We start from the raw sequence: 27944 nt of genomic DNA on the forward strand, positions 1-27944 counted from the left end.
TGCCCACTGGTAGGGGGAGAAACTTGATGTTGTATGTGGACATCTAGAAGAATAAAAAAAAAGCAGAGTAGGGGGGATGGACAAAGAGATAGATTCAAAAAGTATGTAGGGACCTTCTGATTTCATGGATTTCAATGAAACCAATGGAGGTTTCAGACTCTGAATCTAACCCCCAAAAATGAATTTACTTCTTCTGTGAGCTGGTGGCTTCTGCAGCTAGACTTACACTGGTAGCATGCATAGGGCAGCAAGATTTCATTTAGAAGCTTTGGGAATCATGGCTGGGTTACAAAAACCTTGAGATAGTGAATGGGACAAATGAAGTTATCTGGACTGGACCAGGTTTAAATTTTATATATACCAATATAAATACACACTAACTGCTTTGCACTTAAATTTCCTAGCATTAAGTTTGATTGACACCAGGCAACTATTGGAGGAAGCGCTGCCTGGAAGAGACCAACTATGATTTTATTCGTTTCATATATGACAATACAGAGCTATGACCACTCAGGAAAGTTGTTAAAGAGCCTCAAAGGAAAATTAAACAGAGCCTAGTATCTAAAGAGCAACAGAAAAAGTTGACTCCTTATAAAAATGTCAGTTTGCACTGTTTTGACATCCGCATACTTTGCTTTGCCTGATGACCCCAGCTGAGACATCAGGTCGTACATGTTAAGGAATGACTCCACAAGTAAGTGTGACAGAAGCAAAGATAATGCATTTGCTACTGATCTTGTTTGAAAGTGCCATAACAACCTGACGGCATATTGCTCAGCTGATGATTTTGTGAGTAAATACAACACAACCTCCTCTGATAGCACAGTTAGACACTGAATCCCTGTAACAAAGAGGAAGTAATGACTATTATTTTCTTGGTCTGTGAGTTCCGTTTGGGCACAAGAGAATTTAAAGAGAATTGTAGGATCACAGGGGGCCTTCTGTAGTCTTCATGAGGAGAACTCCCTGTATTGACTTCCACAATGGCAGCCTCCTATGCCACTATTAGCTGAACTACTAAGCAGCAATTTTACATCATGACACCACAACAATCTATGTTACTTCAGCTTCACAGATTTTTTTGCATGTTTGTTTTTCCTATGCAATCTTATCTCTCCAGCATATTGTCAAAGACTAGTACATTGTAGCCAACTGTGTGAGTTTCAAGAGCATCATGATTTGGGGAAAACAAGGAAAATCATGAAAAAGAAAAAGAAACTCAGACGTTTCTCTTTCTGCTTTGGAGTCACAAAGGAAGTGGGATTAGAAGAGCATGTACCTGTCTCCAATGCCACTGTGGGCTATCAAATCTGGTATACTGCTATCCAGGAAAATAACCACAGAAAAATGTGTTTTTTAAAGTGGACTGGCTGGGACTTTATGTACTGACATGAGTATATGAATAATTTAATTCGTTCTCCATGCTTGTAGTGGTCATATAATGGATGCCTATTTCATGCAGTAAGTTTCAGAATACTTTCACAGATTTCATTTGTGGAACAAAAGTCAGTAGCAAATGTAGATGGTTAGAGTAACTAGATTTAAAAAGGAAAGAAGTCTAAGCATGTGCTTAGCTTTATGCATATGTGTTGTTTTCCTTGATTTCAATATTTAGAAGATTTTAACATTAAAACCCCTTGTAACAGGTAGCCCTCCCCAATGCCATCTTCCCTGTTATCCGCGCCTTACATGAGGCACCCTTGGAGTCCTCTTTAAGGTTCTTGTGTCCCTCTCTCTACTCGCCTGCCACATCTTGATGGAAATTATTATACTGATGTTCTTGTAAGTGGGAAACTGCCTATTGTATTTTGTATGTTGGGGTCTTCCACCTCCATGGGCCTTGACCCCTGTCTTTCTTTAGCTAGGCCTCCCTGTCTAAACCCACTGTTAGCATGTCCGCGTGGGATACCACCTGTTCCCCTGGTTCTCTCCTGCCATGACTTCGATCTTATTAAAGAAATGGGGAGGGAAGAGATGTTGCAATGATCAGTACCCGTGGAAGGGCCACGCTAGGTCTATTTCATAATCTAGGTGCTTTTTTATTTTTTCTTTTACAGAGAACTGGATGGGAGGCAGCAGCTTGTCCAGGTTGTTCCTGGGATCACCCCAGTGCTCCGAAGAGGATCCCTAGCACCTTAATTAGTACGGTAAGTGTCAAAAGGCATCTCACCAGCTTGTGGCTGTGTCCTCAATCAGTCCCCATAGGGTCCTGTCTGAGTCCTCTGCCCTGTGTAGGGTGTCCCCAGGCTCCCTCTTCTTATCCAGGTTACTTGTCATAACCCCCAGCACTCACAGTCCTTGACTGCTCCCAATAACAAAGAGAAAGCAAAGAGAAAAAAGGATTTTCTTTCTTTTCTCATGTCTCGGCTCCCCACTGCTAATTACCTCATTAGCGTCTTGTTACGGGTGCCACCCAGTCTCTTTTGCTGTGCACTGTGCTGGCATGCGGATCTGGGAGTTCACCCACTGTCAGATCCATAGATCTCGGCCACAGCTTCCCTCTCCCCTTGAGTCCTGGGTGCTGGGCCAGGTCTCTTCAGGGGTCTGGGCTGGTGCCCCCCACCTTTGGCTTCCAAGTTGCCTCGCCACGTCCCTGCGCGAAGCCGTGGCTTCTCCCCGTGCAGCGGCTGCATTCTCCCCTGACTCACCACTGCTGCCATGTGCTCCTGATAGGTAGTGAGGGTGGGCTGCTGGTCCTGGGCTCCGGAGTCCCTCGGCTCACGTTGGCCTTGCGTCGTGGATTCCTCCTTTGGATCCTTCCTTGCGAGAGTCCCCAGCAGTTCCTCTTTTCTCTGGTGGTGCCCGAAGGCAGCTTTCGCGGGCATCGTCCTCCTCACATCCTCGGGCGCCGAACCTCATTGGCTCTCTGCGGGCGTGGGGCGTCTCCTCGCCCCACCGGGACATTATCATCGCCAGCTGCTGGGATTTCTCAAGTAACAGGGCTCCAGTCAGGAACCCTGTTACACCTACCAAACAGGGTTTGACTCTGAGGCCTACCCTTTTCTTTTCTTGAGACTCGTGGCCCTCCTTTCTGCTCCAATCTGGAGCCCAGCCTTCCTGGCCCAGAAGCCTGGCCACCAGCCCCACAGCTAGGGGGCAGCAAGTTTAAGGCCAGGGAATGGCCCCAGATCCACACTGCCCCAAGCCAAAGAAAAACAAAAACCGTACCTTAGGTGCACCAGACCACCCTGGCCTTTTAGGATCATGCCCTCTGGTGCCAGGGTCTGTACACCCTAAAATCATGCACCCACACTGGCGCTGGGGCCTATGTACCCTGAATACTGTGCCTTCTCTGGTGCTAGGGTCAGTGCACCCCAAAATCCTGTGTCCACACTAGTGCCAGGTCCCCACACTGTAGTGGGGTCCCAATGAGGTCTTCTCCTTCCCCAATAGCCTTGTCCAAACCCCTGGTCTTATTCTATAACAAACAAAAAAATAGGAACAGTCCTGTCCATGGGAAATAACCACCACCAAGAGAAATGTGATTAAAGAAGGCAGCATGCCGGCTTACCTTTACTCAGGGTTCATGCTTCAGCTCCCCACCGTCAGCTACAGTCCTTCCTTTGGGGTTGCTGCCATCTCCCCAGGGTCCTCCATAGTTCCCCTCCTCCAGCCTTTGGACTGCTCACCAAGCCTCTCCGTGAAGCTCTGGGATGCACTCCTTTCCCTTTGGCTGCTGGCCCCTACTGCCACTCAGCCCACGGTTTTTATAGTCATGGCCTGCCCCTTCCAGTCAGCTGACTAGCTGGCCAGGCTCAGCTTTTAACCCCCGCCTTAACAGCACTCTGTTCCCAGAAAGTTCTGGCCTTAAAGGTGCCGACCTGTCTTCTGGTGAAAAGGCGAGGGTTCCCTGTTACACCTCTGTTATATTTAAGGCTGGCAGTCAGTTTAATGTGCATGGTGCAACCTTGTTCCCACAGTCAGCAGTACAAACAATGAAGCAAGCAAGCACGCAAACCACAACAAAACCTGAAATCTGCAGTCTTTCCTGACTTTGACAAGGGCAACTCAGGTCCCGGTTTTCTCTCTCAGGCCCACAACCTCCTCTCTTCTTTCCCTTGCACTCTGGTGCTGGAGTTCATGACCCTCTTTGTGCATGCCCCCCTCATTTACTAGTCATCAGTTGCAGCCAGCTGGCTCCCAGCCTTCCAGCCAGGCAAACAATTAACCACTAAACACCTGCCACTAACTTTCAGCCTCCTAATAGGTGAGCATCTCCTTACACCAGGTTAAGAAAATTCAAGTGATCTATCTTTCATTCCGTTTTCATGCTCCTGTAATTTGCAGATGGGACAAGAGCAAAACCTGAGAGAAGATGAGGGAGTAACTTGGGGCAATTGGGGAGAGAATAGAATGGGAGTACAGGAAACCCTTGGTATTCATAGGTTCAGCATTCACAATTTCAAATATTCACAAATGCTGAACCCACATTTTAAATGCACTTTAAATATACTTGGGAGCTCTACGTTTGCTGCCGCCGGGCTCCCACCACCGCTGCTGGGCTCCTGCCGACATCGAATGGCAAGGGTCATCTGTATAGAAAGGCATAAAGGGAATGGAAACTTGCGTTTCATCAGCTCTGGGACTCCCAGCCACAGCAGTGAATGGTACACCCCAAGAGCTGGGAGCCACATCAGCTGAAAGGGTTCCTGGCTATGAGGGCATACCCTGCTACATGTGCCAATTAAATCTGAATAGAAACCAGCTATAAAGTTACTATACATTGATCAGCTCTAACTTGGTAGCTGGATACCTTTTGTGACATGATAGTTCATTTGGATGTGTAGCAATTCTAGATTAATGTGTAATTAACCAGTTAATTGCATAATGCATGCAATGTATAGAAGGGGCCTTAGATATACAGCCCCAGAGAAGGAGACTGAAAGTGGAAACCAGAGGAGATGGAAAGTGTGGTGTAAAAGAGAAAAGGAGGATAGAAACTGTGAAGTGGAAAAGAGAAAGATTTGAGGAAGGAAAGAAGAGGGACTCACTTGTCAAAAAAACTGGAGATAAGATGAGAAGGGATCAGGTGAACTTGGGATGTCTGAGCAAGGAGACAGGTGCTGGGGCCAGTGAGGGAGACCTGGGACTGGGAGGAGAAATGAGGAAACCCAAAGGAGTTGGGAATGAGAAGCCTGAGGAGCAGAGATTGGGTTTTGGTACATAAGGAGAATGGGACAAGGACAAGCAGTAGCGAAAAAAACCCAAACTGAATAATGATGGATAGGAGGGAACATGATGGAAGGTGTCACATATGGGGAGAATAGCAAGAGGTTATGCATCTGAAACAATCTAATTCCCACCAGGTTGTGGGATGAAATCCAAGACTCCTGAGTCTCACTATTTGTCTACTGTCACCAATTGTCTTTGCAACCCTAGGCAAAATGTCCAATCCCTATCTAGTGCTAGTCAACACAGATGACAAACTAATATGGTCATCAATTACACTCAAGTGTAACTCAAGTGACAGAGGCATGTGTATGCTATTTTTCTCCATAGGGATATTCTCTTAATCAGCACAGGCTGGATCTGCTCTGAGAATGAATCAGAGTTCTGTAGCGAGAGAGATTGCAGAGTGAGACCACAGAAAAAGAAAGAGTAGTTAAGTGTTAAGATAGTTGACTCTCCCTCCACTTCTACCAAATCTGATATAGTGTGGGGCAAATCATTTATACCAAACTATTCATAGATTGTCACTAATTTTTTTTTTTTTTATTTCTCACTTTCTAGGTGCCTAATTTGAGGCTTTTTGGTGACTGAACTGCAGGAGTGGTAAGTAATCACAGCTACTACTGAAGTCAAAAGAAGTAGTGCTTTAAAAATGCAAATGCTATACAAGGCTACTACTCAGAAGTCATCTTTTTGGCATCTCAGGATTGGGTACCCAAAAATCTGCAGATACCTGAGACATTAATTTCTCTCTGCCTTAACCCCCCAGCTATAAACTAGGATGCTCACCTTTTCTCCTCACCTACTTTTTGTGGAAATTCATTAATGTTTTTGAACCACTCAAATTATAGTGGAAAGTCCCATGAAGAAATTATTAATTCCGTCTTCAAAGATGTGTTTGAATGGTGTGCAATAAATAAATTACAGGACCACACATGGATCAAAAAAACATGTTAAAAAGCCATTCTTTAATTGAACACTGTTATTCTGTGGACTGAATGAGGCAGCGATTGTGTGTGTGGAAGAAACAGGCTGTGGCAATACAATTGAATTCTTAATGCATATACAAAAAGGAGTAGAATTAATGTTGCATGGAAAACCTTAGTACTGGCATTTTCTTACTTTGGAGAACTCCACTTTGCAATTTAATAATATTCTTTTTACATCATTCATATGTAATATATTAATGTATAAGGTCTTGATCCTTCCCATCTGTAGAAAAGCACTTAAGCATGTTACTGGCTCCATTGGCTTTAGCTATTGCTTCACATTTAATGAAGCAACGTGATACTCTATCCATGGGAATACTTCGGTACTTATAGATAAATCTCAACTTAAATGATTTGCTAGATTCAGTTACATAGCTCCCAGTGGAGTCAACATGAGCAGTACAAGCATGGAAAATTTAGCAAACTACTATAGAGGCAGGCATTCAAACGGATGTGCATGGCTGTCAGAACTGAATGATTGAAATGTAAAAACATAAATCTATATATGGCAACTGCATATCTGAGGAGGAGAAAACACTTTGCATTTTCTATTTTTTTTGCTAGAATAGGATTCAAAAGTTACCATTTAAAACAATCCTGTTGCTAAATAATTTGTATATGATGCAATTTTACCTTCTCAGGGCAAGCCTGGATCTCCTATATTAGATATTGTGGGTTTCTTTATAGAAACCTAGAAAAGGAATTAGTGTTATCATCTCTTCCTATATACTTGCACCTATAGGAAACTGGATGGAGGAGGAAAAACCTCTTAGAATTAAAAAAAAAAAAAAAAGCCACACTCAGGAAACATATAATACCATACAAGTAATTGCTACATTTGGACATTTTTCATTCACCTAGATGAAAAACAGTAAAGTCTACTGACTAAGACTGATGGGGCTTTGTTTCAAACTCTGTCTCTGTTAGGGGCCTGCTAGTTAACATTTAACCAGATGGTTTCCTTTCTTGTAACTCAGTTTCTCCATTTGTGAAATACTGATTACCTACTAAGATCTAAAAATGAAAAGTTCTTTTTTTAAAGGAAAGTATTTTTTAATTCAACTCTACTATATATAATTAAATTAAATTTTCTGTTTTGAATTAAAATGGTACGTGCTGGTTTCATTGGTTGGTGCATTTATGGTTGCTTTGTTGACCCTTCCTTTCCTTCCACTGTCACTTTAACATGTTAGGAAGACATGCACATATGGATTTGCATCCGTGGGTCTATCCTTCATTTTCCACTGTGGCTAAGGTTACAGGCACATGTAGCTCTGAACAGAGCTGTCCAAGCAGCTGCTTATACAGCATCACTTTTCAGTTCAGATAAAATACAGCAGCAAAGTTTTGAAAATATGTCCTCTAGCATCACTTTTTAATAAAACCAAGTCACATTAATGAATAGCACTGGCAGCTTTGTCTCTCCTGTCCTATCTGAAGTTCTTTCAAGATGTGATCTTACAGCGATAACAAAAGATGCAAGCTCTTATCATGTTTGGTAGCAGTGGTAGCCATGTCATTCATTGCCACAGCAGGGACCCCAGAATATGCCTGAGATGGTGAATCATCAACCAAAAAGTTCAAAGTTAACACTGACATAACATGCTTAGTTCACATTCACAGTGAGCCCTTTTCAGCACAAAGGCAAAATGCCACACAGATTTACAAAGGGATACAGGTATAACTTTTGTAATTCTGGTAAAAACCCAGACATTATTCTTGATAATAACTGCAAATTAATAACAGAAAACATTGAATACTACATACTTTTGAAACAAAGAATGAATGGTCTATCATAGAACAAATTACTTTCTAATGCCAGTCAGACTCATCAACAGTACAAGTTGATTTTTTACATATTGCAAGCCATTAGTTGCCAAATTCTTTAAATCTTGGGGGCCCCTTCCTCCCTTCCACAGCAATAAAAACAATTGCATCGTGTATCTACTATATTTGAAGCACAACATAAAAGAAAATTTCCTCAGTGGTGGTTCAGTTCTGTCTCCCTATGCAGTTCAGAATGCTAAGTAGTCTCATCCAGTGCCCAATTCTAACTGATCAGGATCATGCTACAGGAGCCTCTGCACAACCCAGCAGTGGGTTTCAATTGGCTCCAAACCACGATCTCCTCCCCACACTCCACTAGTCCTGAGATGAGCAAGTCTAAGTGAATGATAAAGAAATTTGAGAGACAGAAAAGGTTAAAGCAGTGGTTGTCAACTGAGGGGTATGCATACCCCTAAGGGTACTTAAAAAGGCCAGAGGGAGTACGCAGAACTGATGTGGCCCATAATGTGGTTGATAAGTGCCGTGTGCATGCATGCAGCCACAGCGCAGCATGTAGGTGGCCAGGAGCACAGCCTGACAGTGTGGAGAGCAGCCGGGTCTGGCTGGTAAGTCTGTTGTGAGGGAAGGGGCATGTGGGGGTGGGGTCAGGGGCTGCCCAGCCAGGGTGGGGTGTGGGACTGAGCTGTGCGCAGGGGGTGGCTCCCACCATAACACGCAGGGGGTGGGGCGGGCTGGGGCTGTGCTGGGCTCTTCACAGCAGTGGTGTTAAGCCGGGCTGCACTCAGGGCAAGTGGCAGCAGCACCAGGAGTGGGGGTTGGAGGGACCATGGCAAATTCTGGAGCAACTGCAGCCCCTCCTGTAGCCCCCCTCCCAGTGCCACTGCTGCCCACCCTGAGTGCAGCCCCAGCTTTATAGCATTTGCCCCAGCCCCACTGTCTCCCTCCCTATGGGGGCCTCAATCTCCCCACCCTTCCCCCACCTCTTAAAAACAAGAAAAATAATATAAAGAGGTACATGAGCTGAAACATTGAGACAGAAGGGGTACACTTGTTAAAAAAGGTTGAAAACCCCTAGGTTAAAATATAGCTGATCCAGTATAGGTTGTAGTTGACAACCTATTTAAGTAAATGAACCTAATTCATGTAATACTAAAGTAATTATTTTACTACAATCACTACAAGAAGCCTAGGTTGATAAAATTAATGCCTCTTTTGACCTTACTGTTTAAATTTATTAGGAATGTAAACCCTCTTCCAATAATTCCCCCCCCCCCATCTAAATTGTAATTTCTGCAGACAGACAGATAATTTCAGACTGATCTCTCTGCAGATTAATCTTAATTAAAGAAAAAACAAATCAAGATGTTTGGTTAGATTAAATCATGAAGATATCATAAATCTTTCATAACAACACTAGTCAAAGTCTACAGGAGAAGGAATAACAGCAGCTTCCTGGATCAGATTGTCTCTATACTGGCGTTAAAGTCTGTCATCATGTGTAAAGTATTTTTAAAAGACTGTGAAAGGAGAAGTGCTGGGCATGGAAAAAGTCCCAGGGATCACAGTCACCTTATACTTACCACAGGTGAGAGAAGGAACACAGCTGGAGCCAGGAATGCCCTGCCACATTTTCACAGAAAGTTCTTCTTCTGGATTGGTGGTGAGGGAGCCCAAAGCAGTACTTCCAGCCCTGGAGCAGGGCAGCCAAGGAGAGACTGCAATGTCCGAGGAGAGAGGATGCTGGAGGACTCTCTTGTCTGTGCCAGTCTGCAGCAAGCTTCAGAAAAGGGGTCCACAACAGCAGGCACAAGTGGTTGCAGGAGCATTGATGAACACCGGGACCGTAGACAGAACATCAGGGCAACTCACCTAATGACAGATTGAAGCCCCAGGCAGAAGTAGGTACCCCTGGGGATGAGCGGTATGGCAGCCCAAGCCTTCTATGAGCAGGACAGTAGAGCTAGCCAAGCATTAATTCAATCTCTTAAAGTGATTTCTATGTTGTAGCTGTTAATGAATTAACAGAGGGGAGTAAATCCAGAATGAACGAAGGGACTTCAGCTGATACACCATCTGAGATGGTGAAGGAATTAAGGCAGGGGTGGGCAAAATATGGCCCGCAAGCCAGATTTGGCCCACTAAGCAGTTTCATCTGGCCCACAGGTATCCACCAACCAGTACCCCACCCAGCCCTTCTGCCTACAAGGGTGGGAGTGAGGCACCCACATATACACCCACCCCCACAACATACCTCATTACACCTCACTCCCACCATTGTGTGAGGAAGGGCACAGCCCAGCCCACATGCAGCTTCTGGGCTGGGTTGCTGCTGCCACTGCTGCAGCCATCAGGGAACCTGATCCCTCCGGGCACCAGGTAGGGAAGTGGCAAGGGCAGAGTTAGGGTGGGGAGCTGCAGCTGGGTGGGAGCGCAGAACATGCTGCTGGTAGCAGTGTGAAGCCTATACCTATATCCCCCCACTTTTAGTGGAGTCCCAGGACCTGTGCAGCATGGAGTGAAGGCAGTTGGCTCCATCTTGCAAGGCTTCCCTGGGCACAAGTGTGGGAGCTGCATGTGTGCCAAGGGGAGCCCCACACAGCAGAAGCGGGCTGGCTGGGCTGCACTGCTCACTCACATGTGCAGCACTGGCTGGAGCCATGCACTGCCAGCAGTGCCCTGAGCACCTGCTGCTGCTGCCACCAGCAAGGGCTATATGCCATGGAGAATTGTGTGTGTGTGTGGGGTGGGGGGTCTCCACACCCCCCTGCCCTCCCTTACACCCTGAATATCCCACATGCCCTCATGCTAACCCCCACATATACACCTCCCAATGTACCCTATTGCCCCACCATGCACACAGCCACATCACCTCACAAACCCCTCATGCATACCTCCCTCCACCCCTGCACCCCCAACCACATCCGACACTCAATGTACACAAGACTGAGTTATTATGCAATCATCTCTATATACACTATGCAAACACAAATCATGACAAAAAATATTTTTGTAATAAAATTAAAATATGTTATAATAAGTGTTTGACTTAGTATACAATTTGGTTTTCTTCTGATTCCAAGATGGCAACCCTCCTCTCCCAAAAGGAATATTTCTGGGGGCAAGGGGAGGGAATTCTGGTGGCAAAGGTCAGGGATTAGGGGCAGGACTTCTGGTTCCAAGATATCGACCGGGGGCAGAGCACCTGCCAAGGGGCAAGGCTACCCTTGCAGCCCTCGGCAGCTCACCAAAACTCATTAAGCAGACCTTCAACTGAAATAAGTGCCAGCCCCTGAATTAAGCTGAAATTGATATAAGCTGATTTACTTTTGAAGTTCTACTTAAATCAATTTAAATTAAAATTAATCGATTGATAGAAGGGAATGTACCAAATGAATGAATGAACTTCAGTTGAGGTACCTTCAGAGATGGGTAATGAATTAATAGAACTGATTTAAGTTGATTTACCTGTTTTGTTCATCACTTGACAGAAGGGGATATACCCTGAATGAGCAGTGGGCTGAATAGAATTGAGTCACTGGTGGACTTAGGCGTCCGGAGACTTATCTTGACCACGTCCCCTCACTGGGGCCTCAACTCATATATGCACTCTGGGCTTCCTGCCCTCATTAGGCTCCTAGCCCTTCACACCCTGTCCCCTTCACTGGGGTAACTACTCCACCCCCTGACTGGGGCCACAGGGACTTATGCCCTTTATGCCTCAGGTGTCTGTAAATGTGCCTGGACCTCACTCTTGGCTTGGCACTAGGCCTCACTCTGATTTAGGCCTTGAGCCTCAGTCTCTCCTGGACTCCCTGTTGTTTCCCAAGCCCGTTGCTTTTCTCTTAGGGTGTGCTCCCCTAGCCTTTCCCCTCCACGGGGTCATTCGCAAGGCAGCAGGAGCTGAGGCTTTAGGGTGCCCCATACTCACCTTTCACTAGGGAGGCACTGGTGTGGCATTTCCTGAGGACTGCCCCACCACAAACATCCTCACCACACTATCCTCCCCAGCAGGCTGTAGTTTTAGGTCAGTCCCCAGGATCAACTGCAGGCCTACCTGCCCTGGTCTGTCTTTACTCCTCTGGGCCCCTGGATGTTCTTTTTGATCTGCTCTCTGTCCCAGGCACTCTATTGCAGCCTCCATTTCACAGTGTGCACCCAGTCACTGGCCCATCTCTCTCAGATCCCCTTATAGCAAGGGTTTCCAACCTTTTTTAACAAGTGTACCCCTTCTGTCTCAAAGTTTCAACTCATGTACCCCTTTATATTTTTTTCTTTATATTTTTTATATTAAGGGGTGGTGGGGGGGAAGACATCGAGGCCCCTGTGGTGAGGGAGATAGTGGGCCTGGGACTGCACAGCCAGGGCTGTGCTTGGGGCAGGCAGCAGCAGCACTGGGAGAGGGGTTATGGGAGGGCTGCAGCCACTCCAGAATTTGCCATGGTCCCCCAACCCCTGCTTCCAGTGCTGCCACCACCCACCCCAAGTACAACCTGGCTCAACACCCCTGCCATAAAGAACCCGGCACAGCCCCAGCCTGCAGCAGCAGCCTGCCCCCACCCCACATGCAGATACTGGGGCACATGCCCCCCATGTCCTCCTGGGGTGCATGTAGCAGTGGGATCCACCCCTCATGCACATCCCAAGCGGCAGTTCCATGCCCAACCTCAGCTAGGAAGCCCCAAGCCCAGTGCCACTTCCTCTCCCTTTGCTGGGGCCTCGATCTGCACCCCTCTATGCTCCTTCTCTCACAACAGACTTACCAGCCTGACCCAGTTGCTCTCCATGCTGTAGGGCTGTGCTACTGGTTACCTGCATGCTGCACTGTGGCCGCATGCACATATGCGCGTGGCATTTATCAGCCACATTATCTGCCACATCAGTTCTGCATACCTCCTATGGCCTTTTTAAATACCACTACCTTATAGGATGCCTTGATAACCACTGCCTTATAGGATGCCTCCCATCAAGAGGAGGAGCTTCAGTCTCCTTTGTAACAGCCTGCATGTTGGCTGACCCCTACCATCTTTCAGCAATGATGTCCCTCTCATAGATGGGACCTTCAGCCTCTTCTAGGCTCTGGCCTTGCCTCTAGGCCAGTCAGGGTGTCAATAGGTCTCCATAGCCCTGTCCTGCCCCTCTCAGTAGGCTTCCATTCCCTTCAACTTATCAGGCCTGCCCCCCTTACATTGACTAGTCAAGAGTCTGAGAATAAGTATAGCAGCAGTTGAACTCCTTACTCAGCAGGGGGTTCTCCCTTGGGTCCCACCATAAAACCATCAACTCTCACCAGCCCCGTCCAGAGCCCCAGATCTTTATTCCACTGGGCTCATCTGAGCCCCTGGCATCAGCCCCAGCCAGTTCTAATCAGGGGCTTGTCTAGCCCCTCAGTAGGCCCACACACTATAAGCCCCTTCTCTAGGTTGGCCTTGCTCTCCCTAGACCCATAGCTTTTTTTCTAGGCCCCAAAGAACCTCCTCCTTCCCCATAGGTTCTACCCTTGACCTCTAGAATGTTTCTGGGAGCTGCAGATCTCAAGCTGGTGATGTTACCTCAGCAGCATCCATACAGCAACTGCTAACTCTGCTCCTTAGGGTAGGGGTGGGCAAAATGCAGCCCACAGGCTGGATGCAGCCTGCCAGGCCATTCTATCCAGCCCACGGGGCCACTAAAAAAATGTAAAAAATTAATATACATCTCCCCCTGGCTACCTGTCATGGGGCCCTCAATGGCTTGCCAAAACTCAGTAAGAGGCCCTCCACCCAATATAATTGCATGCCCCTGCCTTAAGGCCTGCTTTTATGCTGAGACTGTGCTGCCTTGCTCCAATCAGTCAGCCTGCTTGCTGTCATGTGACCTGATTAGTTGTGCAGTCAGCTGTCTCCTTGGATCAGGGCAGCCAAAGAGATACTGCAGCGTTCAAGGAGAGAGGATGCTGGAGGACTCTCTTGTCTGTGCCACTCTGCAGCAAGCTGCAGTAAAGGGGTGCACAACAGCAGGCTCAAGTGGTTGGAGGACCATTGATGAACATGGGGACCGCAGACAGAACATCAGGGCAACTCACCTAATGACAGATTGAAGCCCCAGGCAGAAGTAGGTACCCCTGTGGATGGGTGGCATGGCAGCACGGGAGCCCAGCCTTCTATGAGCAGGGCAGTAGAGCTAGCCAAGCATAAATTCAATCTCTTAAATTGATTTCTATGTTGAAGCTGTTAATGAATTAACAGATGGGAGTAAACCGAGAATGAATGAAGGGACTTCAGCTGATATATTATCTGAGATGGTGAAGGAATTAAGGCAGGGGTGGGCAAAATATAGCCCACAAGCCAGATTTGGCCCACCAAGCAGTTTCATCTGGCCCACAGGTATCCACCAACCAGTACCCCACCCAGCCCTTCTGCCTACAAGGGTGGGAGTGAGGCACCCACATATACACCCGCCCCCACAACATCACTTGCAGGCTGCCTCACAGCCTGCTCAGGCCCTTAAAGTGGCAAGAACCCACAGGTGCACTGCCACACATCTCTCCCCTTAAAATCCTTCTGTGGTGTCTCTCTGCTGCTTCCCTTGTAGGCTTTTCTACAGGCTGCACCAGTCCTCAAAGTGGCAAGCACCCCAATGGTGCTCTGCTACACTCCTAATTTAAAATGAAAATTCTGAAATTTTAAAAAAATGTAGATAAGTTTATATAACTATATAGATCTAATTATTCAGAGAGTATTTCCGCTGGATCTCAATTTGTGGCATTAGTCTACCAGTCAGCCCAGGTTAATCATATGCCCAATGCATTGTTTTAATCATTTTTAGTTTAGAAACATCCATTAGGAACCAGATCAGATCATCTTTGTACTGAATACTGTACAAACATCTAGTTAGAAATAATCCTGGTCCTGGTGAATTCACAGCCTAACAATTAAACTGGTGGGTTCTTGTTCCAGCTCAACATCACAGGAGTTTCTGCTTCAGGCATGAAGTTGTTTTGGGATATAGAATTTTTTCACCTTGAATAACTGAGACCTAATTGAGCAAGTCCCATGCCAATTTTGTCAAATTTAAGAAGTCAACTTTTTCTTTTCTGCTGCTTGGCCTCTCAAGCAATTTTCCTATCCATTGGTTCCAAATTGGTTCCAGTTTAAAATTCACTCTGGACTGCTCTTATTTAAAATGCCTTGTATCTCTTTTTAGCTACCACCTGAAGGGGAATGAATTACTTATTATTGGTTGACTTGAAGGTTTTGTGGTTTGCATAATCATGTGACAAGAAAGGATATATAGGTACAACCTGCCTTGAGTGATTAGCGGAACAACAGTCTAAGTTATAGTGTTGATAATTACCTGTTTCTTCCCAAAAACAATGTTAAGTAAGATATATTTCTCTTACTAGAGAGGAAAAGCATGAAACTGAATATGGCAGTACTCTTCCTTTAAGAAATCTGTAAGTTAATTGAGCCGAAACTTGCAGATATTCTTGTGCTGTCACATGCTGAAAGCAATTTGCCATTCAGAAACAGTGTGTGCATTCTAAGATCAACACAAGTCTACAGGGAAGATGGCTCTTTTTAAACAAGTTTATTTAATAACTGGGCACTTGAAAAATTGCTTTCCACAGGCTGCTGTCAAAGAAGTATGACATTTGCACCGACAGTCAATCAACACATATATATAGTAAATTACTGAATTCTCATTACAACAGATGGAGTGCAGAAATCGGATGATGTCTCATGTGGATACATATGAATTTTATTAGACAATTCTCTGAAAGTAGAGGAGAAGAATGCACTGGAGCAGTTCTTGTTTGGCGATACCCTAAATTAGATCTTCCATCTTGCTTTTGTCGCTTCTAGTAGAATGTAATTACAATGGAAATCCCTTATAATGGATTCTACTGGTATTGAATTTTTCTTTTAGTGGAACTTGAATGATTCAGGATGAATTGTTTCAGTACACAGACCCAACAAAAGGCATGCATCAGAATCCCTTGATTTAAACATTGCTTTCCTTCTAATAATTTAAAGATGGGTAAAACCAACTTGTATCTTTTTTCATGAACTGAAGAAAATTATATTGGCATAAAAATGTTTTTTGTTCCTGGTTATTTTAACTGATGAACTCCAGCTTTAAATAAGGATTTCTGAAGTAGCAATTGAACAGGCTGAGGCAGTAAAAAATTATATTTAATGTTAGTACATTTTAGTGCAGCATAAAAAGTTGTACTTGAACATAATTAACTAGTATTTATAAAGCATTTAGAATCATAGGAAAAGCAGGGCTGCAAAGGACCTCAAAAGGTCATCTAGTCCAACCCCTGTTCAAGAATCATTCCTGATGAAACCATCCTAGCTAAATGTTTTCTAATCTGCTTTTAAAAAAAATACAAGGGTGGAGAGTCCACATTCTCTCTAGCTAGCCTGGTCTAGTGTTTAGCCACCTTCTTAGTAAGAAAGTAGTTTCCCCTGCTACCCAACCTAGATTTCCCTTACTGAAATTTAAGACCATTACTCCTGGTCCCCTGTGTTCACAGAAAAGTCTCACTATTATAACCATTCTTCAGCTACATCCAGACTACTATGAATTGTCCTTCAATACTCTCTTTTCCAGATCCTATAATATCACCACTTGGCTACCCAAAAAATGGGGAACACCATATAAGGCAAGATGTCTTTATTATAAATACTGAAAGGAACTGGGATACTTCCAGATTCTACATCTTTGAGGACTGGCCTGTGCCATCAGCTGAAAATATAATTTTATTTCAAAATTTTAGATTTGAGTGAGGAAAGTGTGCATTCACATGCGCGCACACACATACTTCCCTGATCCTCTCTCAGCCCTCTCCTCTTTCCAGTTTTTTTAAATTTTCTAACCATCAGGGAAGGAGTTGGCAGTCTGCATTTTACCTCTTAATAAAGGGGATTAGTTTATAAATTCATCTAATTTAGGTTCTTTCTCTGACTCTGCAAAAGTATTGCTACCAAGACACAGCATGAAACAGAGAAAGTTAAAGTCAAAACTTTAAAAGAAGAGTGAGAAAGACGTGAAACTTTAATGCCTATAGCTTTTTAGGATGGGAACATTTCAAGTGTCCCTTGTGACTGACCTTGTGCAAACACTTGTACTGAAAGGATGAAACTGCAGAAAGAAGATTTTTTTTACATTGTACACCAGTGTGGATCAATAGCCTGTAATTTAAGAGTGTGTGTCAATATCAAGCTCCATGGCATTGTTTTTTTTGATGCTTTTGACATTTGTTCTAAGTACATTTAATGGACTTTTTGCACTGGACTCATATAGACTTTTTAAGCCTCCACTGGCTCAAAAGATTAGACTCTTTAAACTTCCACTAAACTATGCAACATAGCTTGCTTCCAACATCATTATGGGGGCTGTGTGTGCGCGGTTCCTAAAAATAAAGAATGAGAATACTACGAGGTAATTTTTTTTTAGAAGTACTCTTTGTCGTAAAACTCTTAACAGCTATGCACTATTGTTACATCGGCAGAAAGATCAAACAGACAAACTAGTCTGAACTTTACCAAAGTACCCTTTGATCCACATTTATTTTTAAAACTCCAGATTATGCATGCACACAGAACTGTCCCACATCAAAGCTAACTAGAAAAAGATAAAATTAGAGGCAAAGGGCTCAAAGATAGTATCTGCAAAATTTGTTAGGTGAAATCTTTACCTTACTGAAAACAAAATTTTGTCATTGACTTCAATGCAAGAAGGATTATTATTAATTAGGAGCAATATTAAAGGCCAAGTGAACTGAGGCCTTTTAAGATTCTCAGTCTAAACATATACTAAGGAAGAGTAGGCAACAACTTCTTCAGTTTCCAAAGCATACTGTGTTAAAGGACTCTGAGTTTGCTATTTTTCTCGAGACGGTTTCAGGGAATAATTGTAACCACTAGGGCTGTGCGAAACAGCACCGTTTTGTTTTTACTTCTGTTTCTGCATTTCAAAGGGACAGCGTTTTGTTTAATTTCTAAGTGCTGTTCTATTTCATTTCATCAAAACTGTTTTGATGTTTTGCCCATAAGCTATAATGGGGAATCATGAAAACGCCTATACCTTTGTCATTTCTTGCCTGATTTCAATGAAAATTACAGAGATGGTAGCCCCTTCTCAGGTCATGAAGCCTGTCAAGTTTCAAGGACATAGCTACAGGGGTTTCTGGGACTCTGCACCTCAAACTGCTAAAACTCGTGTCACTTGCCGGCATGGGCAGCCTCCTGTCATCCCGTGCGCAGATCTGGGGGCCTGCACTCCCAGGAGGGCTGTAGGGCTGTGCCAGACTTCTCCCACTAGTGAAGACCCCTGGATCTATGTGCGGGATGACAGAAGGCTGCCACTGCTGCCTGGGACCGGTGCTGGGCACAACCCATGCCCAGCGCTGGGAAGGCTGCTGCTGCTGCTGGCCCCAGGCAGCAGCAGCCGCCTCCTGTCATCCTGTGCAAACATCTGGGGGCCTACACCCCCTGAAGCAGTCCAGCAGTGCTGGGAGGGCAGGGTGAACTCCATGGAGCTGGAGGAGCTGCTCGGAGCACAACCCTGGCTCTCCCCATCTCCTGCTGCTGGGCTGCACTCCGAGTGGCTCTGCCAGCCCCATGGAGCTCACCCTGCCCTCCCAGCATGGAGAGGAAGAGAGTGGTGGGAATTCTTACCTTCTCTGGGGACTCAAAAAGGTTGCTGGTTGCTGCTCATGCCATGAAGTCAGAAAAGGAGGTGGGGCTGCGGCTATACCGCTACAACATCTCTGGATTCACCTCTGCAAGTGGCTTATCTTGGGAGGCAAGATTGCAAAACTCAATGTTTTCTTATGCAAAGACAGAATTGGTACCGAGTAAAGAAGATCTCTCTTAAGCACTATGGGTCTAAACTGATTCCTGAACACCACAACAGTAAACTTATTTGGGCACAGACTATCCCTTATTACATGTTTGTACAGTACTTAACACAATAGAGCTATGATCTTGAATGGAATCTGAATAAAATCCTTCTTGCCTGAGTACTCTGAAACACGACTGTCCACACAAGGGACAGAAGGCAGGGCAGCGTGGGACCTCATTGACTAAGTCGTTCAGAGAAACATGATTTTTATAAGCTATAACCTACTTCATCAGGTGTTGCAAGTGGACTTGTGATGAAAGTAATTAATTACAGAGGATAGAGAAGGGACAGTGCGCTTTTGAGAGTAGAGAAGATGAGTTGAAGAATTCAAAGGACATAAACGAAGTAGTCCATCTACCGAGGGAGTAGGGGTCTAGCTATTGGGGTAAGAATCCAACTTCTGTTGAGATTCTATGAATTAGTCCATAAGGTGTTATACTGCCCTTCCGTATGCTAACTTCAGACTAACATGGTTAACTACCGCTCTCAAAAGATGGCTGATTGATCTACATGGGAACTGAAGATGAAGGAATTGCCTACTAGATTAGTTTAGGCTAATGCCAGCTCTTTCCCCTAAATTTCGTGCAGAAGCTCAGTAGGTTTTCTGTAAGGCTACAGCAGCCCTTCTGAGATTGGAGGACTTTTTGTTATAAGCTTTCTGCCATTCCCCAGAAGCTAGTTAGAATGGTTGCACTCTGGGTCCATTTATATCATCTGACTGGGTAGACTGCTGCTTATAAAAGCTTATGCTGCTCTGAATAGTTTCTAAAGGTACACACAGATGTTGCACTTATATTGACTTAACTAGGGTTAAATCGATTTAAGTCCTGCTCAGTACAGGTGTTCAGGTAGGTTAGATCAGGCAAAAAATGGCTGGCCTGATCTAAATTAGTTCACTTGAAGAAGTGAACTAAGTTAGATCTGGAACAGGTTAGCCCGATTTACCGAACATCTGCACATACTCAAAAAGCAGCCCTGAGGCTGTTAAATCCCAGATTCTCACCCCAGCCCTAGAAATGCATTCTTTCTACCCTTCCACCCCACCTTGACTGGGGTATTTTTATCCCCCCAACCCTTCCCATCCCCAAATGGATAATACCCCTCCCATGGACATATGGACCTCCCATGCAGACACACCACCCCCCTGATTCTACCAATCCCCTCCAGAACTGTCAACCCCCCTCCCTGCCCTGCCCTGCCCCCCCCCCCCCCCCCGCTAGCCCTGGCAAAGCTGCCTATTCATTCCTCACCCCAAATTACTGAGATTGGATTCCTGGCATAGCTCCAGGTACCAGCAAATGTGTGCACAAGCTGCTCCTGATCTATGATCATGTGGCTTAAAGCAAGCAGAATGATTATAGGCTGGGTACAGTGAAGGTCTGCATGTACCCAAAGGTGCCACACTGCCACCTACTATGGGTGACTGGTGCCTCCTGAGTCAAGGGGGCACTTGCCTCCCCAGCAGCTAGTCAGCAACCTGTGGGAGGGGAGGGGGGGAGGAGAAGGGCTCCCTCCACGGCCTGTCGCATGTGCCGACCTGGAAGCAACATTCCCTCTAAGCTGGCTCTAAGAGGGAAAGCTGCCCAAAAGTTCCAGCAGCATACCTGGAAGGGGCAGGAATGCACCTGGAAGTGCCAGCAGCACTTGTCTTGGCGCCCCTGCTGCCTGGCTGGTACTCTCAGGTAGGGGTGCCAGCCCCCCCAACCACCACCTATGCAGATAGCACTACTGCGAGGGGGTGCACCAACACTCTCAGTGAGTGCATGTGCACCCCTACACATTACTGCTACCACCTACCCTACCTCCTGCATAATCTATTGAGTGAATTTAGAGACACTGACTGATGCAGACACTGGGCCTGACTATCCTTGCAACCATTCATAGATTTTAGTAGAGCTGGCTGCAAAGCAGGATTGTTAGTTTGTGTAAAATTTCTTCCTTTAAACCAAAACCCCCACCTTTCCAAAATGTCTTCCAAACCAGAAACACTGACACAGGGGCGTCTTGAAATGTAGTTAGTATTGTGAATCCCACTTTAGAGCCAGATTACTTAGTGAAAAATAATGTTGGTTTTCAACTTCACATCTACTAACAACAGTGAAACTGATAAAATGTCATTGTACGAAGATAAGTTCCCTACCTCTGGAAGAGTCTGCTAGGAATTCAGGAAGGTTCCCAAAGGAAGTTTGCAGTGAATTCAGTGAGAGTTTGTAAAATCCAGAGACATTTTGGACAAATGTTTCTCTACTATTCATTATGTCAGAAATGACCTGACCAGCTCCAGATTATAATGTCAAAAAGAACTTCTGACTTGATCTGTTGTATAAACACAGGCCATAGAATCTCACCGAGTAAATGCAATATCATTCTTTCTTATTATATAAGTGAATACCATCATCAAGGCCTATAACCTGTTGTTGGACTAGATCCTAAGACATCCAGTTTCAATTTAAAGAATTCCAAGTGAAAGTGCCTCCTTCTTTGGCAGGGGGATAAATGGGTCATCCATTAGGATCATTAACATCACTGTTTAGCAATTGATTTTAGTTTTCAGTTGGCACGCCTACACGTGCGCTTTAATAGGCAGGTGCCTACAAATGTGCAAAATTAACGTGTCCCATAAAATATCATATGATTATGCTAATGGGCAGTAAAATAGGTTACTGCGCATTAAGCATCACTTAAAAACCGTGCACATTTGTTACCATCATTAAGGCAGCCTAATGTGCATTTGTCTAGTACCTCACACTGGTGGTACTAAATTTAATGTGCCTGAATACACATGTAGATGTACCCACTTAGGGCTGGAAATTAGCCTCATGGTGAAATAGAAAGCTGATGGGTAAGACCCTAGAGCTTAAATATTGTGGAATGCATGAAAATGGATAAAATATTGAAGAATGCTGCTCTACACCTACTGACCATGTACACACGTTATGGTTCTGAGAGAGTTGCAGTGCTCCAGGTAGAAACCATGAGCACAGAGGCATTCAGTTTCTCCCGGAACAAACCACAGTTTGCTTTCTGGAACAAAAAAAAATCTCTCAGATCTAACAGAGATCACTCCTGAGGATCAACACTTGTACACTTGCCACCTTATCATAGAAGGAAATCAGGTTGGTCAGACATGACTTGCTCCTAGTGAATCTATGCTGGATGTTTCTAATCATCTTTTTCTCCTCTAGGTGTTTCACAGTGGAGTCCTTGAAGACCTGCTCCATGCTCTTTCCAAATATTATAAGCAGGGTGACTGGTCTATATACCCCTGTATTCTCCCCCTTCCCTTTCTTAAAATTGAGTATTATATTTGCCCTTTTGCAGTCATCTGGGACAAAATCCAACTTCCATGAGTTCTCAAAGATAACCAATGGCTCCAAAATTACCCAGCCAATTCCTCCAGTAGCCTCGGGCACATCCCATTCAGCTCTGCTGACATGATAGCATCCAGCTTTTCTAACTAGTCCCCAACCTGTTCTTCCACTACTCAAGGCCAAACATCAGCTACATAAAACCTGTGAGCTGGGTCTGGCTTGTAGAACACATTGGTTTCAGTCCACAAAGCTGCAAGGCTTTTCATGTGCTCGTGTCCATGATAGGGCTACATAGCAAAGAGCTGTGCTGAGGCCAGGGAGCTGTGCACATCCTGCTGACATGCACCAAGATCAAGTGTAGCCTGAAGGCATCCTTTAGGTTAATTAGGTCAACCAGGCAGGAGGAAAGAGATGCCCAAATGGAATTGGAAAGGATACAGTTAGAGTTCTGCTTTCTAGAGTTCTGTCATTCTATCATTTTCATAGACTTAAACGTACCAATTAAGTTCCACACATACATACCGACTATTCATATCAAGATATTATAATCCATGCACACACCATCTGAAGATAAAATGCAATCACTCATTTTGAAGTGAAGTTTCTGCAGAAGAGACAACCACGCAATAATTCTTTAATTACACTGTAATTATTAAGTATATAAAAGCATGTTAAATACTGTAAATTTCTTTATAATCAAATGATAATTATGTTCTTATATTTGTCTTCTAAAGAAACAGTCGTCTTGAGCCTGAAACAAGTAATTACATTTTGACTCATCTGGCTTCATCAAATTTGTAAAATTACACAATAAATCATGTAGAAACATGAAATTACTATATAAAGTCTATGACATTAAAATTACAGAGCTTATAGTAATATGTGGGCAAGAGAAGCTGCTTTTTAAGTTTGTCAGATCTGACCACTTCAGAGAAGTCCCCAGAAGTCTTAGGACCAAATTCTCAGCTGGTATAAATCAGTTTATCTTCTTTGACTTCAGCGCTGTTATACCTGCATCCAAATGATTTCAACCCAGAACTTCAATAGCAAGAGTCCGTACCCACTTACCACCCAGTTACTATCCCCATGCCCAAAAGAGAGCTCTCATCTATTAAATTATTACTTCTGCCTTCACCCCAGCTAAACCCAATGTCTGTGCTTGTATTCTTACTCAACACCATTCATTCTCAGAATTGTTGCCCTGTCATTCAGTACTTCCTTGTTCCTCTAATCAGTAAGCATTGTGCACCCAATGGAAATGCATGCAACATAAAACAAGAGTGTAGGGACTCCAAAAAAGATAACTTAAGAAGAGACAGGAAAAGAACAAAAAGGTGACATTTTGCAGCTCCCAGGGGACAGAGACATCTATCAGTTTAAGTGAAGGAAAGGCATTTGAGTAGGAAAGGAAGGAGTAAAACTACATTGGGAGAGCACTGGTTTAGAGAATGACATATTAACTCGCTAAACGTGGATTAAAGGGATTTAGGGTGGGGAGAGAGCTCAAAGACTTTGGACATTGCTACACAAGATGCTAGAAGCATAGTAGACTGCACATCAGTGTGTCACAGTGAAAGCAGTGCTAATGCACAGTAGAATTAGTCTACTGCACATTACCATCACGTAAAAAACATGTGCCAGTGCACTGATTACAGTGCATTAAGTTAGTACCTGTTATTACAGTTACTAAACTTAATGTGCTGTAATTATGGCACATTAATGCTCGTATAGACATGCCCATTGAGCTATAGTGAATTTATTTTTTAACTCAGGTTAGCCTTAAAAGGAATAAAGGCTTCGTCCAAATCATAGGGCTGAGTTTCAGACCGCTATGGACTTCTCAAAAACTGTACTGCCTATTTTCTTCTCAGAAGAAAGCGATACTTTGAAAATATACATACATTTCACATGATGGAAACACAATCAAGCATGCAGCATGGATGAAAGTCACTTCTTTGCAGAGGGCCAACACAAAGCCTATAGACAAACAATTTTGATGCCAGGCTGAAGAAGAAATTTAAGTTACTTATATGCCCTGAAGTAGTCTCCTATACAGAAATGAATTGACAGAGTACAACCTCCCCCCCCACCACACAAAAATAAGTATTTTAAAATAACTGTTGATAGTTAACAATTATTTCGAATGCAATTCATGAAATATATTAACCTACTCTCAAGATTTAAACAAACAAAAAAAACAAATCTATGCATGCCACACTGGTACATGACACACAGAGTTTAAAAGGCTGTTCATGTGTTAATAAATTACTAAAGTTAAGGTATAATATTTCTTATATATTTAGTTTCCATCAAGAATTGATGGGTCTGGACTTGACATATTACACCCAAGGCATTCAAAACACTCAAAATAATATTGACTGATAAAGCTATGGTGTGAAACAAGGTATCTTAAGGCAGCCAACACAGACAGATAGAACAAAATTTTTTCTTCATAATGTAACTGGGGTTCAGAAGTCTTCAAAACAAGAACTGTTTGCATTACTTAGGAAAGATTTTCTCCAAGTCATCTATACAAGCACAGTTTAAGTGCTTTGGTCATTTTGAAAACTACATGGTCTGTCAATCAGGGAAACAAACCAGTGAACTCCAAAACTATAGTCGAAGGAAAAAACATGGCTAAAATTACCAGTCCTTTACATTTATGCCATCTAAATACTGTCCTTTAATAAATGTCCAAGATTTAAGTAACTGAACTTTGTTTTTGTTTAGCTAGCACTCCTTAAAATTCCCATTAATATGTGCAGTTTGATTTTAGGGCATATATTCAAAAGTGCTTAAAGACAGAGATTTAGGCACCGAAACACAGTTGTAACGCTTGGCTTATAGGTGCCTTCCTCATAATGGAATTCTCAAATCTAAGTTACGTACACATCTTATTTCATTATATAGAGAATACTTTTAGGAAAAGGTGTGGGTGAGATTTAGGCATCTAAAACCAAGGCTCCCAGAAACCAGCAAGCTGGTTTACTGATCAGTTATCTTGAATCTGATTCTGCTACATCCCAGGTGAATACCTTAACCATCACACTATAATTTATTTCTCATTCTGTTTCTTCTCTGCCTCAATGAATAGTCATAGGAAGTGGCAACATTTCAACAGGAAAGACTGAGATTCATCCCAGCCTACCCAATAACCCTCACCTAGGAAGTAAGAAAGAGAGGTTTAAACCTCTCATTATAGTCAAATGAAGAAAAGGTTTTGACAGCAGCCCTTCTATATCAATGCTCTAACTAGTGAGGGGGCGCGGGAAATTACTTGTATACCCAGCTAGCTCACACCAAAATGTCCCATCCCTACCTGATTTTTAGGCAAATCCTGATCTAGGAAGCACGCACCAAGAATACATAGTAGATCCATAGCTATAGGCAAAGATAGGCAGGGGAATGCTAGGCTGAGAGTGACTCTTGGGCTTAGGTGAGAACTGGGACTCTCAATAAGAGGGCAACAGAGCCCATAGTTCTGTACCAGAAGAACTGAATTTGACTATCAAAAATCTAGGCACAACAAGAGTCAGAAAGCAGCTAAGCAGGGGTTTTAAGGATCTCAATGGCAGTGAATAGCTGAAAATAGGCGACTATAGCAAGAGTTAGGTGCCTTTGTTTATGGCATTAGCCTTTAAGAGCCTAAGACATACTGAAACTGCGCACAGTTTACACTCCACGGAAATGAGATCACTTTTGAAAATATGACTCAGATACTTATGGAATGTTACCCTTTGTGATCTGTGGCAAAGAAATTTAAATATACTGCATAAAAAGCACATGCTTTTTATTTGTCTTTACAACATCATGAAAACTAAGTTTTCCTAGATTGTGTGCCTGACCTTATATTCCCTTACAGTATTAGATCAGTTCAACTCAACTTCAGATGAATAAAGTCAGTGTAACAGAACAGAGAATCAAGCTGCCCAATTGATTTGATGCATTTTTTTTTTATATCCGTGCTCCTACGAGATTAGTCAGATGAAGAGATGGACTCAGGGATCAAGGGATTTCACAACCTGTACTTCGATTCCATCCCATTTCCAAACAGAATCCTCCTGTCCTACTGAGGCTCCACTTTCAAGTGCTGAGCAGTCTGACACTGATCCAGCAAAGCATTGTTTTAAGCCTATACAATATTCACATGCTTAAGCACATGCATAAGTTTGTGCATGTATGTGTATGTGAATAGTCCCATGTACTTGGTCATGTGTATGTGAACATGGCTGTTGGATTGAGGTCAGTGTGCTCCACCTCCCAGCACTGAGCTCCTGTAATAGCAAGGTTTTTAAATGGTAATAAATATCCAAAGGCAATTGTTGTTAAATTGTTCTTAGTCATGTTCGTAACTGTCTTCAATTATGTTGATAACAGAATCATCTCTCCTAATGTTGTCTCAGAGTCTTGACTGTGAGTAGAGCTGATTCCAGTGTCAGAGTCAGTATCATTGATATCTAAATTAGTCACTCTACGAACAAAGTCAGACACCACAGTGCCTTTGCTGGAGTTTTCGCTGTCGTTGGCTTGTTCTTCACTGGGTGAAAAAGTAGTTTCAATATTGTCTTTAACGTGTAGCAAATTAAACTCTTCTGCAAGGAGTTCATATTCTTTCTCCTTCTTTTGAAGTAGTAGCTCTCTGTAACTAAGTTCTTTTTGAATGGCATTCAAATAAGAATTGATTCTCAAGCCATCTTTCATACTTCTTTCCAGCTCAAGTTTAACACTTTCTAAATCTGAGTCTTCCAGTTCACCATTAGATGCCCCATTAGATGGAGACTCATCATCTCCATGTGTGTCAAAGGACATACTTTTTACTACTTCTTCAATTTCAGCATTGAGTTTTTTTATTAGTAATTTGTGATGTCTCAGTCCCTCTTCCACCTGCAAAATTCCATCACTTTTGTCTAAATATTCATGCATCTGATATTGAGCAAATGGTATATTTGATTGTTGTTCATCCTCATTTGGACTGGTCATTAGATAAGAATTCTGCACATAGTTTTCTCCATCATTTGCTACTCGATCTAGATGGAATTTGGCTTCACATTCTTCAATCTCCATATCCAACTCTTTCATTCTGATGACTTGTTGATGAATGGTATGGTCTTGGGAAATGATCAGATGAATCAGGGTCTCCATACTGTCCCTCTCTTGCTGAATACTGTCTTGTTTAAGTTTGGCCAGTTTCCGGAAAGTCTTTCTGACAATTCTCTTTTGCTTGTCCACTGGCAATGTCTTCATGTAATTTGCTGGGCTGAGCTCCCATTGTCTTTCTATGTTTTGAACTACCTTAGCTTCAGCTGTCCTCCACAATGGAAATGGGAGAAAAGCATCTGACTTCACCAAAACAAAGTGCAAATTAGGCCGTTCTTCCCCCCACGCCTTCCAAAGTCTCAAGATTTTTGTCAGAGGGGGGAGGACCCTTTCCGAGCCTCTCCATTTTTCTATGATACAATAATCACTAGCTTTTCCAAAAAGAAACTTTTTTTCCCCACATGTAGCTTGATGTTCCTCTAGCAGAGCTTGGATCACTTCTACACAGGTTGTGCGCTTTGTCAGTCCGCACACAATTTTCTCTTCTTGGCAAACCCAAACGACAATCTCCCTTTCATTTGAAGCCATGTTCTTGCTTGCAGATCTAAAGCAAAAACAAAAAACAAAACACCAAATGTAAGTCACACCTCTGAGATTCTTTCATAATGACTGGAATACAGCATCTGGGACTCTAAAGAGAACACCAGATATCATGAGACTGGAAATAAAAATCATGGAAGTTGGCAATGCTGGAACAATA

At 43.6% G+C, this 27944-nt stretch overlaps 1 protein-coding gene across 2 annotated transcripts in view; it reads right to left on the reverse strand.

The window, feature by feature from the left end:
• Positions 1-22761: 22761 nt before the first annotated feature.
• Positions 22762-27944, reverse strand: part of RASSF9 (Ras association domain family member 9) — a 38580-nt gene continuing 33397 nt past the window's right edge. For both annotated transcript variants that reach the window (XM_014610933.3, XM_019480943.2), the window contains exon 2: positions 22762-27788. In XM_014610933.3, coding sequence (XP_014466419.1) covers positions 26510-27788 — 1279 coding nt within the window. In that variant the 3' untranslated portion in view covers positions 22762-26509. The remainder of the gene's footprint in view (positions 27789-27944) is intronic.

The sequence above is a fragment of the Alligator mississippiensis genome, chromosome 4 (genome assembly GCF_030867095.1).
Source record: "Alligator mississippiensis isolate rAllMis1 chromosome 4, rAllMis1, whole genome shotgun sequence".
Lineage (NCBI taxonomy): Eukaryota > Metazoa > Chordata > Crocodylia > Alligatoridae > Alligator > Alligator mississippiensis.